Below are 19,291 nucleotides of genomic sequence, written 5' to 3'. Positions count from 1 at the left end.
AGTGTCTCTGCTGAAATACCCTCAGCTGTTGTGATAAGTGTTTTTCTCTCTGTTGGATTATTGAATATTCTGCTTTTGATAGAAATCTGCCTGCTGGCTTCCTAGCACATTAGCTGGCTCTTCATGCAAAGCCGGACCCTCTCCCTTCGTTCCAAGGGTAGTGAAAATTACTAGTTGTCTTTTCTGAGTCCTCAGTGCAGTYGCTCCAGTGCACCCAACTCATCATCACCATGTTGGGTTTTCTCTAGTCATAATTCCTTTCTCTCTCCTTGTCTTTGTACGTATGTTCTCGTAAACGCTTCTCTGGCCTTTTCAGTATGTTTTTTTTAAAAATGAAGGATTTGCATCAGTTCCTGAGAAAGTTTCTCTCCTGCCTGTTAATTTCTAACTCTTGCTCTTGTTTCCATATTGACAGCTGCAGCATGTAATCTGGCAGGACATTTGGGAATACCATTTGCTAGAGTTGTCTCCCTAAAATTCATGGTTTCTTGTACAAATCTTTTTATATTGTCTTGAAACAACTATAATTAGCTATAAAGAGTAAACTATACTTCCACAGGGTTTGGTCGTGCTAGATGAGTGAGCATCCCCCATAAGGCAAAGGGTTTGCATGGGTGGCATAATTTGAAAAAGATTTTTCTATGTGCTGAGACATGTTAAAATGTGGAAGGGATATTTAGTTCAAAGGACTTGCCCCTCCTTTTCAATAATCATTAAACCTCTTCCTGTGGTTTTGCCAATCAATATCTTCCCATCTGTCAGGACAAATCATTCTGCTGCTATTGAATTTTCAGTTCACTTCCCATAGTATCTGGTTTCATGTGTCTTGCAGTTCTGACAGGTTTGCAGAGGCATTGGTGCATAAATCAGAAATCACCTGGTTTCAAATTAACAAGACTCCTTTAAAGAAATCTTTCCCTTTTTTACCTTTGACTAATGAAATTAATCAATTAACTTTATTGTTTAGTCAATTAACTATATTCACAATTTAAAATTTTTGTTTAGTCTGTGTTGCAGTGTTTCTATTTATGGAGGAATTAATTTGCCTGTGGCTTTGAGTAAGTTTATAGCATATTTCTTCTTCTTTGCCTCTTCTGTGAGGCAAAAAAAATAAAAAATAAAAAAAAATTGTGGCATTATTTTTCACAATAACTTAGATGAACCCAAAATGTTCTGTTCACAGGAATAGTATAGCTTCTTTTATTTTGAAATTTGCTCATCCACAAATGAAACCTGATTTGTTTTGGAGACTCTTTAACTTCAGTTTAAGCTCTCTAGTTGGTGATTATTCTGTGTGGTTTTTACTTTGTCATTTTCCTTTGTAAATATATCATTGTCCTTCCTTTATGAGAAATGTACTTCTAATGTTGTGCATTTTATAATCAGGTARGTCATGTAATTAGAACTTCAAAAATAAATAATTTTATTTCTAGGGATTGTTCAGAAATGTTCAAGGAATGTTGAATTGCTATACCTAAAAATTAATGCTACTAATACAAACCTTCTTTGGAAATTTAGCTTCTGTTTAATATGGATTTTAAGTTGTAAGAACCAACCTCTTAACATCTGCGAAGTTCAGTAACTTTGTCATGAGAAGTGTGGAAGTTAACGCTGCTTGTCTTTTTGGCTCTTTTTTTTCTCTAGCAAGTCAGGCTTGGCAACCTGACAGTGGTCAAAATGAGAGGAATGATCCGTGGCAGAGAGCATGGTAGGCAGAGTACAAATTGGTCTGGCAGCTGACAGCGAAACAGTTCACGTCCATGACCACGTATCCCTCCCTTCCCTCCATAAGGTTCTCTTTCTCTTATGGGATCACCTTGAGCACTGCTGAACAATCTTTTCTTAGAAAGAAATCTCCCAGAATGCTGCCATGTTCTAAAAATAAACCAAGCTTACGGGCTCAGGTGCGTGGCTGCTTTTCCTGTTTGCCTAAGAGATTACCTCTCCCTGCAAATGAGTCCTGATGAGGTGGCTTTCTGCTGACTTGTCATTTGGCTCCCTCTTCTGGCCCGTGTTTGGAAAAGCGCTAATGAAGATCTCCAGTTTTTCCAGCTGACAGAGAGAACCTCTGGAGCAGCCTGTAAGATAAAATCAGGTCATGGTTGCACCCATGTGCAATTGAAAATTGGATGTCCAGCTTAAAACTACTAAATGATTGGGCTTCTAAGTGTTACTTACTTTTGCTAAAACTTGTAAATAAGAGGTTTTCCTTTCCTTTATTTCTGCTTCCATTGTTTCCCCCCAAATCAAAAGCGCTGAAGACCGGATCCTGGGTGGCAATCCATGGGCGTTGAGTACACTCAGTATTTGGCATGGCCAGACTCTGTGTCAATCTATGGCGTCTGTGAAATGGTCTTACTGATAAGTGAACACTAGAGAGCAAAAAGTGGAGTTTTATTGCTTCTGTTCTACAACTAAATATGTTTTCTTTTTCCTTCTTTTTCTGCAGGTCATAGAAACACTCTCAAAACTTTCTCGCACTCCTATAGCAATAGGCACAGGAATAAGGTATGTTATAGTCCTAGAGATTTGTGGGAATATTGCTTCTTGCACAATGCTCCTTGGAAAAACCGTTAGAAGCAGTATAGGGAGTCATGGAGCTTTTAACGGGAGGTTAGATGATCAGACAAAAGTGAAGTAGAAATCTTTCTCCCAGTTTATCTGGAAATGGATGATGCAGGAAACCAAGTATTCACCACAGGCCTGTGAAGCAGTATTTCATGTAAATGCTGAGGCCTTGGACAGATGATGTTATAGTAGAAATCCCAGCCCAGCCCTTTTTTCTAAAAGCTGGGAATAATAGTGTATCTGAAACAAGTGCTCTAGAAACCCTTCCCCCCCATCTCCTTTCATTTGGCACTCTGACCAACTCGCAGGCTGATTAATAGTGGCATCCAGGGAATTTTTCGGCTGGAGCATGTTGTCATAGACCACCCAACAGGCTGGGCAGTTTCCATTACGAGCCCCTTAAATGTTTTGCACCTAGTTAAGAAAACATGCCTGAATGTAGGGAAGAAGGGAATGAAGAGATACAGGGTGTCCTGACAGCCAGTGTTCTCCAGTAAGCACTTCACTGGTTGCAAGCACTGTTGCCCTGATAGACAGCTAACCAAAGCTGTGGACCTTGAGCTCCAAGGAGTTCAGCAGGGCATCTTCTCTCTCTAGTATATTTACTGAAGTATGTGAGGTCTTCTGGTATTTCAACACAGGGTGAACAAATAAATTGTTTAGTATTATAGAACTTGGAATCATTTTGAGACATGATTGTATGTCAGGCTGCTGCAACACTGATCTGTGTGGAGGGGAATGGGTTTTCTCCTCTGTCTCCCTTCTGAAAATCAGCAAAATTGCCAGGTTTGAGATTCCCATTTAAAACAAACAAATACCCGCCCCCCAACCCTCATGAACTATAGTCATGGGCTGTGAGAAAAGGTGAAAAATTGTGTGCTTTAATTTTGTTGTTTTCCAGTTTTTGAGTGGTTTATTTCTGTAGTCATATCATCATGTATGAATGGTTGATGTTTCTAAAATATAAAAATTCCTAGCCATTCCTGTAATGTATGTCTAGCGCTAAAAATTCATATTTCACTGTAGGACTATTGAGTATTTAATACTCTCTGTTGAAAATCTGACGATGTACCTTATTGGTGACTTATAACAACCCCGTTCAGTAGGGTTTTTTAATATGTTAAATATCAAATTATAAATACAAGTATAAATACTTATATACTGCTTGTCAGAGAAAGAGGGAAGCATACACACCCCTTCACGTAGGTTAATGTTTCTTAATGTTAACCTTTTAGGAATAAACAAAAAACCCTATGTGACTAGACCAGTATAATATAATTTATGCTATTTTTATTTCTATAGGCCCTTCCCTACAGAAGAAAGTGTTGATGATGAAGATATCTACAAAGGTCTTCCTGATCTAATAGAGTATGTTGTAAATCTTTAGCTAAATGGAAAATTTTGGCTTTCAGTTGCACACTATTATTTATGTGATGTTATTCAATACACCGTTTTAATGGGAAAGGGTTTTTTATTTGATTTAAAAAGATTTGGTTAGTCATTATACTGGTCAGAAAGAATTAATTATGAAATCTGAATGATTGGTAAAGAAGTGTGTTTTCATAAAGGGTGTTGGTAGCAAAATAAATCATGAATGCATCTTTGAATCACCTGTTTGACCTGTCAGAATGCTTTGATAGAATTATAGTATCAGTTAAAGAAATTGTCTTGATTTCACAAAGAAAATACATGTTTGGATCACAATTCAAGTGGGTTGGGTAGTTTCCCTAAAGTCAATGAAGCTCCTCCTATGAGTGCATTTACCCCTCTGGGAACGTGTTTGCAGGATTATTAGTTATTACAAATGTTCACATTGGCTTTGCGACACAAGTAAGGTAGAAATGAACATGCTGCTTAGTATTACGTGATAGACTGCAACCTTATTTAGAAGATTAGTGAGGCAAATGTATCTGGCATAAACAACTCAGTTCAGCGGTAGAAACAAACGGTCTTGTATCCTATGGTTAAGATCTCTCATGATGCATCAGGAATCATGTTGGATGAGAGCGAAAATCTGAGCTGCTAGTTTCAAAGCTCCTTGTCCCAAAGCTCCATGTTCGCTAGCCCTCAGTTTGTTGGTCTCCCATCCTGCTGTCTCTTGGCTGTGGCCTTCTGACCGCGTTGTACATTGCTTGCCGGGATGCTGAGAAGTAGTTGCTCTTTGCAATGTGGCTCCATTTCCTTACTGTGCTATTAAAAAGGCAAAAACCTCATGATGTTTGACATTGCCCAGGCTATCGCCTTCCCTGCAAAACTCCTCCTTGTCTCCTGCAGCCGACTGGCTGCCTCATAGCTGTTTTGCTCTGTGTAACTGAAAATGTGGAAGGTAGATACTGCGGACTCCTCCGAGCCTGAGAACTGAGTGGGCTGGAAGTGGTGTCCTGATCTCTTAGACTCCTCCTTGCCTCTGTGCCCAGGTTGCTCTTGATTTGCGTCCGGAGAGAGGCATGGGCAGAGGTGGCTTCTCTGGATCCCTGTCTTTGTGTTCCCTCATCCTGCTGCATCTTTTGCCTGACTGCTGGGGATAGGGGGAGGAAGGGCATTTTCCTGCTTTATCGTGACTGAATCTCATGAGAAATATGAATATAATACTTTTGCAAATAAACTGAGTGTCTATATTATGTAATATATATTAAGTAATATATTGTTAAAATATGCAATTCTTTAGAGTTGGTTTACAGAAATACTAAACTGGAAGTCCAAAGAGAGTAAAAATAGACTCAGGAAGAACCAGCTATTCTTATTTATGAAAAATTAAATTAATGTTTGTGGTATTAGCAGTGTCTAAAAGTACTCTTCCTAACAGTCTTTTTGAAGGGCGTCTGAGTTCAGAATTGGGAGACAAAGTCAGTGGAGAGGGGGAAAGAGAGGAGGTCAACAAATCATGGCAAAGAAATTGAGATTAGTAGTTCCTCTTTTGCATCAAATAACAAGTAAATATTTACTGATATTTGATYGTTACATGCTGTCTCAATTGTATAAGAAGCAATTCAAGTAGTACTCTCTTCATAAGAAAGAAAAACGCTGGAGAATGATGCAAGTGACCCACATTTCTGAGTTTCTCTTAATTAGTGAGGTGTATTTGACTAAAATAAGTCTAACTGTCCCTGAGCCTAAATGTTGTTTAAGGAGTTTAGAATGAATCTAAGGCTTTCCATTAGATAGAGCTGTAGTAATTCAATGTTTCCATCCTTGCTCTGCTGTTTTCCTGGATTTTGTTCCCCAGAAAAGAGGTGCTAAAATGGAGCGTGCCTATGCTGCATCTGAAACACTTCATAGCATTTCATGTTGAGCACTAGCACACCTTCATCACTAGTGTAAACTGAAATGCTAGACTAACCTGCAGCACCTGAGCTGTGGATGTGTACTTTCTCTCTCTTCTGGGGCATCGCTATCTTTTAGAAAAGGAAGAGGTGTGTGTAATATCTTTAAGCTGCTAATATTTGTCTGTTGAATCCCAAAGATATTTTTCTTTGTCATTTCATCTTTTGAACCTTAAAATGCTTTATTTCTTTATCCTTCAGATGTCCTGTATGAAAAAATAATTTGTGATATGTATTTAATGAGAAATAAGAAATTCACTTGGTTTGTGTATAGTCTTAACCACAGATGTAATGATTTTGCCTGGATTTTCAAAGCAGTCTATGTGGCAGCTGTGCTGATACTGATTCTCACTCCTGTTGGCATCTTTGAAATCACCAGTCTCTGCCAGCAGAGCTTCTGATGCATTGTTCTTCAGCACTAACAAGCCACCTTACATAAATGGTTGTCCCTTCTAAATCTAAACTTGCATATCAGCAGACAGATCCTCACCTTGTTTTTCACTCTAAATGAGCTTTGGTGTTGTCTTCCAAAAATAAAAACCTCAAAATTATCTGCTCATCTGGTCATGTCTCTGTATTATTCAGACCAGACTATTATCAATATCTCTTAGAGTTGTTGGGTAGACATACCCTAAGAAACTTGGGTGCAAGAGAGCTTGTGGACATGGTACAAGCCTAGTGCAAAATAGGCAATATTCCAGTAGGGTTGACTCTAACAAAGCTGAATTAGCTTACAATAGGCTTGAACACGGGCTTTATGCTGAGATGTTTGTGTAGGCTGAGGAGTAGGAGTTCAGTGATAGGTGGCTGGAGGATGTTTTTGCATTATAATTAAAACCTATCAAATGCTTCTTGTGAAGAGTCTGTTTTGTTGAACTGTCCGATTTTCAGTTTGAAAAGTTTCTTACATTTTGGGTACTTGAAGCTTGCTAGGTGGTAACTTTTTCTGTAGGGCCAAAGGATACCCGTATCAGTGTCTCACATCCTTGTGCAGTGGGACACCCGGCAATGAGGCAGGATAGTTCTCCACTCGATGTGGTGGGAGAAGGGACGAAGGAAAGAGAGCGGTCGAACAGTACCACTTGACGAAGACATCCTGACCAGCTTCTTTTGATGTCCTGTTTCTCTGTCGATACCCTGGTTTGGTTCCTGTATGGTTCTAAATTTGTTTAGTCTTCAGTGTTGTGTTGATTTCATACAATCATATTTTAAATGTGGTGAGGTAAGAAAATCAAAGGACTTCATTTCCCTTAATGGGTTATTTCCTAAGATAGATCTGTTAATCTGTTTATGTTTACTCTAGCAATCTTTCCCTATGAGGAGTGCTTCCTTGCACAGCTGACACGGTAATTTATCTGTGCCGAAAAATTTTTTTTCATTGTGTTTTCCTTTTATCTTTCAGTGAAACTGGTGTAGATGAAGATGAGGAGTTATATGATTGTGTCTATGGAGAAGATGAAGGTGGGGAGGTATATGAAGACCTAATGAAAGATGAAGCAGCACAGCAACCTGTACGATTTCTAATTCCTTGTTATTTTTCAACAATTGCAGTTATATTTTTGATGCTTAATGTTCATGAAATTATCTCTTTATGGCTAGTTTTGCTGAAACTTAGCTTATGCTCAGTTGCATGTAGAGCTGTCACATGTGCAGTGCATTGTCTCCTCTATAAGATTTGGCGCAGTCTCTCTTGGCAAAGGGTCAAACACTGTGGTAGTTTTTTGAAAGAAATATAAGTTTTACTGAGATAAAATAATGACATATTTTGCTAAGATTCAGTCAATTATAAAAATTAAGATTTACTAGCTAATTAAGAGCAATTAAAAATACTATTACCGCTTACTCCCAAGTGTCCCACTTTAAAAGTTATTATGATATAATATTTTTAAAAAACGCCATTTGGGCTATAATTGGAGCAACTAATCTGGAAATGACAACCAATAATCTTTTCATGCCTTATTCAACCGTGCGGTCTTTTGCTGATCATTAGGCTGGTCTCACAGAGAAATGGTACAGTGCTTACCATACCATATAAAGACACTAGGGGCAGTTTTCAAAACTGTCTTGAAAAAATATAGACTTTTACTTGCTAATCAGGGGAAACACCTTCTAATAATGTATTTGTCTGCCCTTCCTCAGAGAGAGGTGTTTTACCATCTGGAAAATGTTGGTGTTTGGCCATGAAAGTACACATTTTTTTAAGATGGTTAAGATGATTGTTTTCTTCTCCTTTTATATTATGCCTCATGTTGTCTTAAGTTAGAAATTCACCTCTGCTTTTCCAAATTACTTTTTAGTAATATAGATAAATGAAGAAGTGAGACATTCTAAAGATCTTGCTCTTTTTTTTCCCTTGTGTATCCTTTTGATAAAAGTATAAAAGATACCTAACATGATTTGTGTTTTCTGTTTTAACTGTGATTCCCCAAAATTACCACTATCTATTGAAAAGACTATTTTGCTTGGGAAGATTATTGCCTTGTTTTATTTTATGTCATAATAACTAACAGGTTAGTTTTAGAGTAACATGATATTACTTTCTAGACTGTTTTGCTGCTAATGCAAAATCTTGCAGATAATACATATAAATCATGGAGGAGATAAGGAGGAACTTGTGCTAGTTTTGCACATTTTGCTTAATTTGGTTTAACCTCTATGTTTTGGGCCTTAATGAAAGCCAGTTGAAAAACTAGATATTGTTTTGAATATAATCAAGTTGCATTCACTTGCAGGTAGGAATTTTTAGAAAAGTGTTTGAATCATAGGAAATTTTTACTCTGATCTTTTCTTTGATTTTTTTTTTTCTTTTTTAATCTTATGCTGAAACTCAAAACACAATAAATTTTGGGTTACATATAATAGGTGTAGGTGTGTTTTCCACAGTAGAAGTTGGTAATCTCTGACAGTTTGTAGTGTGCAAACTTTCTCTGATTCTTTCCTGTTTTAAATGTCACTCTCACATACCCATATTTCTAGCAAATGATTAATATAGAAATCAAAACTTTCACATTCTAATTTTAGTTACATCTTAAGCCTAGATGCTTCAGATTGATTGTTATAAAAAATAGATGAAACATGAAAACATGTTACAGCAAAATATTTTTTCCACAACATGAAATGGAGACATGACAGTTGCTTTGCTCTGACAAGTGTCTCGAATGTGGTAATTATTTCTAGTTTGTGATAATTTGTTCTTCAGATTCATAAAAACACTGCATGCTAATTTGACAGTTTTGTGCAGTTCTTTCATTTGAGTCCTATGCAAAAATTCACTGCATGTAAAAGCATTAGCACAGGACAGTCTTCAAGCAGATTTTTAACAGAATCCAACACTTTTCAAAGTCTCCATTAGCTGGCCAAAAATGCATCTTTTGTTTAAATCTCCCTCATCCTTGATTTATCGTCATTATCTTACAAAGTAAACTATTCTGCTAAGTTTCCTCTGCCAGTGATGACTTTCAAAGACAATTTTTCTCACTTACTTGCACATTATTTGCACATTATTTCTCTTTTTTTTTCTCTCTCCTTTTGTCATACTCAAATTCCAAAGTTTGTGGTATAGATAGAAAATTGTTACGTTAGTAATTTTTGCCAAAAGCACCCATGGGAATGATCTGTTTGTATTAGATGAACGCAAAACTGAAGTAAATTCTGTTAAGTGCAATCCTTGGATTTTGTGTGCATTGCTCATATGAGTTGGTGCCCAACAAAAGCAAAAATGTTGCAATTGGTTTTCAGCCTCTGTTGGGTACCAAAACCTTTGTATTGATGCAAATACTGCAATCAGTTTGAAGAGTATTGAGCTCACAAAGGAAAAGATAAGATATAACTAAAAGCCAGAATGATGTAAAGTTTCAGCACTTTATTGACAGTAATTGCCTGTGGTTAACTCCCCCCCTTCTCCTCCCCCAGCCAAAGAATTTGGGAAGAAACAATAGACTTTGGGATGAGGCTGATCCACAGAGTACGTTTCTACCGATAATGGCAGACTGCATTTTTACGAAACAATCACTTCTGTCTCTAACTGATAAGGACCATATTTTAATGTTCATTGTGGGAAAACTAGTAATTGCAAGAATTAGATTTCTAAGGTGTAATTTCTGAGACTATAATGTGGTACCTGGTAGATGAGAGTGAGGAGCAAGTTCCAGTTGCAGGAGCTGCTTTTAGAGGCAAACACAGAGAGGGTAAAAGACATGACAGAATAGCAAACAGAAGTGCACACAGTGGTGAAGCTTTATGTGACTGTATGATTTACAACTTGGTGCCTGGTCTGCATGGTAGTGATAGATTTCCCCCCGCCATGTCCTAATGGATGGCCAAAACTATCTTGGGAGCTGTGTGTGGCTCGTGGGCAACTGAAGCGTGACTTGCTAGTTGCTGCCCTGTGCTTGTCAGGTAGACTGATGGCAGAGAAAAGGAGTGGTAGTATAGCTCTTGGCCATACTGAGAGCTTTTTCTAAAATTTTGGAACTAAAGTTTTTCCATCCCTGAAGTGGGGGGAGATCTATTGGCCTTTTTCCGAAGGGAGAGAACTGAAGTACTACATTTCTGGTCCTGACTCCCCCTATATAAGTGTATGTAACATTTATCCAGTAATCAGGTATATTACCTGCCATTTGTGGAATTCCCTACACTAGATGGAAAGAGGTAAGATACTGTCAGGAAGATCCTAAAGGATAACTTGGAAGGATATTGCAAACTGGTAAATAGGCTTCAGAAAAGACATGAACGTACTGTTGCTTATTAAGGTGTGGTGGTTTTTGGAGAGCAGTATAAATCATCACTCTTAATTTTAACAGTCTATCCAGTTACTGTGTCATGTCTCCAAGCTGACCTATGTGTCTCCAGGTGAGTTTTAAGACTCGCTGGACATGAGCGCTTCCATACCTGCTTCCAGGCATCTGATCTCTTACTAGCAATCAGATTTGCAAGTTATCAAAGTTCTAATGCTGTAAATCTGATCTCCAGTAGGAATGCTTGTAAATTATTTTTATAGAGTGCTGATAATTGCTTCAATTTCCTATGAGTCTGCTGATTTATGCAGAAAAATCCCAGAGCCTCATTGAAAAGAAACACATATGTATGCAAGGGCTGAACTTCAAGAGGTCACTGCATTTTCTGATTCAAGAACAGCTTCATATTGTGTCCTAAGAGAAAGCTCCCCTTGTGAACTCGGAGGAAAAACTGTAAATAAGGGCAGGGATTAGATGGAATCCAATATTTATGGCAACACAGAGTTACTTACATGAGTTAGTCCCATTAAGTTTAATGGAATTATTAACTGCTTAGTGTTTTAAATAAGGTTTTCTAATCTGGATCTAAATTGAATGTGACTTTATACTTCAGCTTCAAAAGTATGTACAGAGAGTTAAGCTTTTTATACCTAAACATTAACTGTTCATAATATTCCTTTAATGCTGAATTTTGGTAATACTCTTATAGTCATCAGGTAATTGGACAATAAAATAAAATCTTGGTAATTGCTACCATCTTTGGAAGCTGCAGTACTAAAAAAAAAAAAAAAAATTTTCAGGAAGCAGTTATTGTCCTAATTGCTTGATTTTAAACAAATAAATACATTTATTTTCCATTATGTGCCTAATAACGACTTAAACTTGACTTCATTGTAATTGCAGAAATATACTGAAAATGACATAAGAAGCTGTTGTCTTGCTGAAATAAAGCAAACTGAAGAGAAATATACTGAAACACTGGAATCAATAGAGAAAGTAAGATACTATTCACTTATAGAGTTGTTATTTACATATTTTATAATTATTATTTACAGTCTAGAAAATATAATGACACAGTCAATGTATATTTTTTTTCCTGGCAGTTTTTCATGGTGCCGTTGAAAAGGTTTTTGTCAGCATCAGAGTTTGATACTGTTTTCATCAACATTCCTGTAAGTAATTGCATATTTAGTGAAAAGTTATAAGTTTCATATCCTGGTACCATTTTTGTGTCAGATGCTATTGCACAAAGTGATTATTTGAAATAAGGTGCGCAAGTTCTCACAAAGCATTTATGTCAGTATTAGGGCACTTAATGAAAAAGATCTTGCACAATATTTCTGTTCCCWCCCCCCCCCCCCCAATTTCTCCTGTTTTAGGAAATAGGATAAGAGAAATAGTACTAGCCAGACAGTGAATGCTTATGAACTGGAGTATCTTTGACCCATAGGTAGCTAATAATTCATAGAAGATGGATTGTCTTTTAAAATACGCCAGTATTTTAGTGACTGTACAAAGTTGTGACTGTTGTCTGCCACTCAGTGTTGAGCAGTGCTTTCAGTAGGAAATGTATAGATGCTGTGCAAATCCTGGTATCTAGGCTGTATATGTCATCACTGAAGACATTTTAAAGTTAAGATAACTTACAGCTTTGGCAGAATCTGGCACTGAAAGGCTAAAGAAACCTTTTATGAAATATCTAGGAGAACTTCTATTTAACTGAAATCTGTTAAGTTTTCTGTAACTATTACTTTGCCCCGTTTATTTTTGGCCTATTCACAATTATATGACAATTTATAACTATTCTGTAGATATCTTTCCAATACTTTAAAGGAAGACACCAGGCCTAGTTTGACATCTCTCAGCACAGACAAAGGAATATTCTTTTACAAAGGCAAACTGTAAAGGAAGGGCTCCCGAAGTGTGGCCTGTGGACCACTTCGACCTACAGAACCTTTATTGCCTGTAAAAGACCTTCTCGGTTTTGGTCATCTTGGGCAGATCCCATAGCCTGTCAAGGCCGCATGAAGTGTCAGGGTTTTATTTATTATCTTTATATTTTTATTTGGCGCTGTCAGGCAGTGGAAGCGCGTAGCAGCCTCCCTTGCCCCTGTCAGGTGGTCAGAGCCGGGAGCCCGGGGCAGTGTTCATGCTGCCCCCGTGCCCACTTCCTTGCAGGATTTCTGGAAGCAGGGAGAAGGCAGGGACCCCGAGGAGGACCAGAGCCTCCCTGCCTCCAGGGAGGTGGGCATGGGGCCGACCCCGCAGGTGGGCTCCCCAGGGACCCTGTGCCATTACRGGCCTCTCCGTGGACAAGGCTTTGGGAACTCGGCGTGTCAGAACGCAGATTCGAGTGTGTTTCTGAATACCCAGAGCCAGATCATCTGCTTGAGGTCAGCTTTTAGTTACTCTGCTAGCACCAATCTGACTGAAGATAAATTAAGACAGACAGATTAAAATAATAGATTACAGGATGATACCTGATGTCTTGCCATATTTGTCCTTCTTTCACCTTGACCATCAATCTCGTTTGCTGCAATTTCCTCTTTGAATTTTAGTCTGAAATACTGCCACAGATATCTATAACCTAGTTACAGATCTTAGAGTATGTTGACTGCCTTTAGAGATTCCTTTGTTTTCCAAAACAATTTTACATTCTGTCCTACATTAGTGTTTCTTATTCATTGTAAATAAGGCCCTGATTTGACCTACCTAACTTACCTTAAGTCTCTTTCCTAAGGCTCAGTGTGCCTAGGCATGTTCGTTTATGTGCATTTAAAGACCTAAAGTGAGCCAATGTGAAACACTACACAGTGGTTTGTAACCACAAAGTAAGAGGTCAGTCAACTCATTAAAATAGTGTTAGGGCATCAGATAAGAGGAATAAAAAGAATAAAAACTGTTCATTTGAAATGAGCAGGATGTACTCAACTGCTATATTTAGGATGTTTTACTTTGCTTTCCATTGTCAGCGTTCAGTAGTCTTCTGTTACAAGAGGGTGTTTATTTCTAACTCTGTAACCTCGTAGCCTCCTATAAGCCTCATAGGCTTCCAAAAACATTTAAAAAAATGTAGGGCTTGCCTTGGTCAAAAATATGTGCAAACGTTTTGTCTGCTCAGACCTTGGCTCTGGGGCAGTTACTCAGCAGGAAGGCTGGAGGGCAGTGGAAGCTCATTTTAAACTAAAAATAACTCTGTTACACGTAACAAAGATCTACAGCAAACTGGGATGTGGAGAGCAAATGCAGTGGTCTCAGAACAGGTTGRCTTTGCTTCTTTCAAGGAGTTGTGGTGAAGCATGGGCACTTTATAGTGATGTTATATTCTGTATATAGATTCTGACAGATGCTTGCTGGACAAAATTACCTGTTAATGTTAAAAGGTACTTTATTGCTAAGAAAAAACCCAAGTCACCAGTCTAAAGATAATGCATTTCATGAGGGCTTGTAGATCAGAATTTGAAGTTCAGTCCTGTGATATATACGGCTCTATGTATGTGTGTGTCTGTGTATGTCTGTCTCTGTGTATACATGCATGCCCATAGGTGCATGTATATATACCTCTGTGCATGTATATGTATTGAGATATACATATATACAGACACAGGCATATAGAAGGAAAGAGATGGCTATAATGTAACTGATGCTGAAGTGCTGAAGCTTTTCTTAACTTCTAATGATATTTAATGTTTTAAATTAAATCAATGTAAATGTTTTCAATGGAGATAAAAGCTCAGAAAGAGATTCTGTTCCCATAACATTCAGCTATCTTCCATGACTGTTGTTTAGTTGAATCCCTGTGCACTCCTGAAAAAATGCATTCCTGTCATATATTCATTTGGAAGCATTTCTGTAATAATGTCTGTGTATACTGCAACTTAAAATTCTTAGGATGTGGTCATACAGTTGTTAGCAACTGAATTTGATCCGTTTTAGGAAGGTTTTTGTTCTTGCGGCTGGGATGTGATAACTGACCTTATGTATTCTTAGTTTTTAATCTGTGGGAAGTGAAATGCCTTCACGTAATTCACTACTGAATATTGAATATTATTTTTGTAATATATCATTTACTGCATTAAACCATCTTCAGTGGCTTTTTTCAACAAAGTCTTATATTTTTCATTGTGGACTGTGCACCACTTAAGCAGTTATCCTAATTCACTGAGGTGGAGGCTGTAACTTTTTAACCTATTCTAACTTAATTTCTTGTGACTTCTCTGGTAGTACCCATGCTGATCGGTACCGGTGTAAGGCTGATGTAATCACTCCTAGTAGCTGACAGATTTTTGTATGATGGTATACGTCAAAGATGTTTTGCTACTGTATAGCAAGGCTTCARTCTTTCTGCAGTATTCGTACCTTTTTCTCAGCCTGCTGTATTGGAAAACTCATTATGGTTGCAGTTAACTTAGCACTAGAACATCACTAATTGACCACTGTAATGTACAAAACTAATTTTTCACAGCTCAGGGACATGAATCATTACTTTATCTTGTCACTAAAGCATTTACTTGACTTGCTTAATTTTAAAATTATCATTATAAAATGAAGATGAATTAACAGTGCACGTTTCAAGCTAGAATAAATTAGTCTTTAATAAGTAGTTCTTGGAGTTCAGTTTCTCTTGTCGCACTGTATGGAAGATGTGGCAAACCTTGAAATTAGGCTCTACTCATAAATGATCTGTTTTCTAACTTACTGAAATTGATGGATCTAACATGAAACCAAAGCCTTTGTAGCTTTTTTTTTTTTTTTTTTTTTAAACAAACCTTCCCTCCTCCCCCCATTGTTGTTTTCAAGGATTTGGTGAAAATTCACAGAAGTCTAACACAGGACATCAGTGATTCCATTGTTAACAAAAATGATCAGAACCTGTATCAGATTTTTATTAACTACAAGGAAAGGTAAGATTTATACACTAACTTTTATTACTCCCTTGTGATAATCTACCCTCAGTCCATTAAAGCATTTCACTACTCCTATTTTTATTTGCTGAATATTTCTAAAATAGAATCAAATTCAATGTCAGTATATTTATAAAGCTAATGTTTGACTGATGTTTAGAATTTGGAAGTCAAAAAGTAACCTATCTCAGTATGAGCCTTTCCTCTTCCTGCCCCCAGTTTTGGCAATATTGTAGCATAGACAGATAATCCGTATTACGAACAAAACTAAATGGCTTATTTTGCACAGCATTTTTTCCTTGCAAATTATCTCAGATATTTTATAGCATGTACCCAAATATTTAATAGTTGTTTAACAGGTAAAATATTTTAAAAGGGGAAGAGAGGTAAAATAAGACAAGGATGTGTATTAAGGCCATTCCAGATAAAAGGAAACAGAAGAGGTGATGACTTGAGAGAAAGCAGGCGCAAAGCAGAGGGGCGAAGAGACCGCGGGCCTTCCTGCACGCCGCCGTCGAAGGCGCGACGGCAAAGCGCACACGCGCGGCCTTCAAGCCACGAGAGCCCGCGAAGCTCCTAATGGGATGGCTGTGGCAGCAGGCCCTGCCCTCGGGTTTTTTACCCACCTTTTGAGACTGTTTTTTCTGCCAACACTGAGCAGCTGTTGGACTGTATGGATGAACTTACCTGCCCGGAATACTTAGCTGAGAAGCAGCTGCACCGTGGACTACAGCACTGACCTACCTTGAAGTAATCTTTGGGTCGTGGTTAAAAATGAGGTCCCTCCTGGGACGGGAGTCGGCAAGAACTGCGGGAGCTAATTGGGCGTGTGTGGGGGTGGTGGGGAAGGAGGGCTGTTGCAGTAATAACCGGCTTGTGACAAATTGGGCAGCAGCGTCTGGAGAATGTCGGACAGGGGAGTCGTTTTCAAGGGAGGAGGCTGTCCCAGGCTGCCAGTAAACAGTCCTGCCTTCGGAGGCCCTTAATCTAAGCTTTTATGTTGCAACAGGACCCGTTATTTCCTGGGTTATTTCCCGGGTTATTAGACTTTCTCCTGCTGCAGGAGGGAATTAGAGGGCAAGAAGTTGTTCTCAATAATGCGTGTTTTTCAAAAGTAGCTCTGAGATTTGTGCTTAAAGGGGGAACAAAGGAAACTGAGAACAAACCTGAAGTTTATCTTTATTATACAAAAGGGAAATGGATGGAGGTAGACTCAGCATCTTACAACGTAGTTATTAAAAATAATCAAAAGTGGTAAATGTTAAATCACTATCTTCAATAGTGGGGAAAAAAAAGAATAAACAAAAGATGAATGGTAAAGATTTGGTAAAGGAAAAAGAAATTTAAGAGACCCAACAGAAAGCTCATAGAAGCCCAGAAAAAGGGATACAGAAGGAGTCATCTCACAAAATGTGTGAAAATGTGAAAGGACACAGAATGCTTTGCAATGGGATTAACAGAAAGAAGCACTTCAAATAAGAGTAAGAAAATCCTGATTATAAGAACAGGCTCATTCAAGAAGCATTGCTTCTTTTTGACAGCTATTGAAAATTTCTGGAGTTTATGTACACTATTATTTTGACCTAAGAGCTCACAGGATACAACCTGGCAGAAACTGTTGGAGAAAGATCAGTTTGGAGAACCTACAGTTTCTTTTAGAAAGGACAGCTATAATTAAGCTTGTTGTTAAGCCTGTTTTACAAAATTTATTTGTAACATCCTTTGAAATCTACAGTATTTTTAAATACTACAGACTGTTGTACTGTTAAACAGCAGTTATGCTGCTTTGCAGCTTGAGTTCTTATCAGAACATATACATGTGAATGTTAAAGCAAATTGCAATAATTTTACAGCATTTTGAAGGTAGCTCAATACTGTATTTTCCCTGAATACCCTTCCTTGTTTTTTTGCTGCCCATTGAAATCTGTGGCTTTCAATTCCCATGGAAAGAAGGAGTGTTACCAATTTGTTTATGAAATATGATCAAGGATTGTTCTTAAAACAAATATGCAAATATTCTCTTCATTTTTTTTCCTCTTGCTTTGATTTAGGTTGGTTATTTATGGACAGTACTGCAGTCAAGTGGAGATAGCAATATCGTGCTTAGACAACATCTCTAAGACGAAAGAAGATGTTAAGTTGAAGTTAGAGGTATCAGTATTTTTAAAATACATGCATACACACACACGCGCACCCCCCCAATATATATATAGATATACACATGTGTATGTATAAATGTGCTCTGTTTTCATCCAAGTCAAAAACCTTATGACAAAACGCTAGCTAGATTGACATCTGAATGTGTGTTTCTTTTTTTCATTTTTTGGAGCCTCTGATCAAATGAATGTATGAGCTTTTGAGATACAGGGCCTCAGATTCTGTCACAGTGAAGTGAATGGAGTTTTGCCACTGATGTCAGTAGGATTAGGATTTATTTTAAGGAAGTAATTGTCAGTGAGGTCCTTCTGTTTGTCATGGCATCTCAGCTGAGAACAGAGCTAGTCAAGTGTGGTGATTTGGGACAGATAGTGTCTTTCTGCACATATACTAGTATGGAAGCTCTATTTCCTCAAGAGCAGTCCCCCAAATTATGGTGCTTTTTGAGGCTTTCCTTTAGAGCACTGTGACACACTTTTAATGTTTTTTCTGGCTCTGGGATTGGAAGACATGGTGGGGACCAGCACACTTTGGGGAACAGTATACTGGTCTCAGGTACTGGTGGGGGCATGAATATATAGAAAGGGAATCTGATCCTATAACACAATCTGTAGATTTTAGGTTTTCTCGTCATTGTTACTTCATGTGAATATGCTTCCCAACTGTCCATTCCACTCGTGAAAGGATGGCAGTCTGCCCGCAGCTTGCAGTGTTGCTCTGGAGCCGCTGTAGGTGCTGGCTGTGGAGACTAACTTAGAGGTGCAGAATGGTTCAGGGTGGAAGGGACCTCCAGGCTGAGAGAGCCCTGACCCACAGCCTCTCCTTGCAGGGCCTCCATGGGTCTTGTTCTCTGCCAAGACCCTGGGTCCTTTCCAGCAGATCTGCTTGCCAGCCAGTCCCCAGGCTGTACTGCTGGAGGGGGTAGTGTGTCCCCAGTGCAGGACTTTGCTGTTGTCCTTTTTGATTCCATGAGGTTCCTCTTGGACCTGCCCTCAAGTGTATCATCTGCACACACACCCCCCCCATCTGGTGGTGTCTGCAGGCTTGATGTGGGTGCACTCCATCTCCTCCTCCACACCCCTGATAAAGATATTAAATGGGAGAGATCCCAGGATGGACCCCTGAGGAGCTCCACTTGCGACTGGTTTCCGGGTAATGCGTGAACCATTAGTCACTGTTCTTTGAGCCCATTGATCTAGCCAGTTTTTTGCCCACCTGGATATAAAGATCCACATCCCAACCTGGATATAAGGGTGGTGTGGGAGACCATGTTGAAAGCCTTGCAAAAGTCAAGGTGTACTCTCCCCACCCATCCACAGATCTGATCATTTCATCACAGAAGGCAGTCAGGTAGGTCAGGTGTGATTTACCTGTCGCAAATCCATGCTGGCTATTCCCAATCACCACTTTCTCCTTCACTTGCCCAGAAATGGCTTCCAAGAGGACTTGCTTCATAATTTTCCCAGGGGCTGAAGTGAGGCTGACAGGTCTGTAGTTTCCAAGATTCTCTTTTGCCCTTTTGAAGACAGTTGTAATGTTTCCCTTCTTCGCTGTGCTTTTAGACAATGCCTGATTTAGCTCTACAGAACACCTAATTTCTGTT

At 38.6% G+C, this 19,291-nt stretch overlaps 1 protein-coding gene across 1 annotated transcript in view; it reads left to right on the top strand.

The window, feature by feature from the left end:
* VAV3 (vav guanine nucleotide exchange factor 3) overlaps window positions 1–19,291 on the top strand; it is a 173,213-nt gene that overhangs the window by 56,803 nt on the left and 97,119 nt on the right. The window contains exons 3-9 of the mRNA XM_026087902.1: window positions 2,450–2,508; window positions 3,871–3,936; window positions 7,294–7,402; window positions 11,531–11,623; window positions 11,731–11,799; window positions 15,428–15,531; window positions 17,583–17,682. Coding sequence (XP_025943687.1) covers window positions 2,450–2,508; window positions 3,871–3,936; window positions 7,294–7,402; window positions 11,531–11,623; window positions 11,731–11,799; window positions 15,428–15,531; window positions 17,583–17,682 — 600 coding nt within the window. The remainder of the gene's footprint in view (window positions 1–2,449; window positions 2,509–3,870; window positions 3,937–7,293; window positions 7,403–11,530; window positions 11,624–11,730; window positions 11,800–15,427; window positions 15,532–17,582; window positions 17,683–19,291) is intronic.

Source organism: Apteryx rowi, unplaced genomic scaffold (genome assembly GCF_003343035.1).
Source record: "Apteryx rowi isolate R43461 unplaced genomic scaffold, aptRow1 scaffold_74, whole genome shotgun sequence".
NCBI lineage: Eukaryota > Metazoa > Chordata > Aves > Apterygiformes > Apterygidae > Apteryx > Apteryx rowi.
The sequence above is the reverse complement of the archived record's forward strand: the minus strand, read 5'-3'. Positions and strand labels throughout refer to the sequence as shown.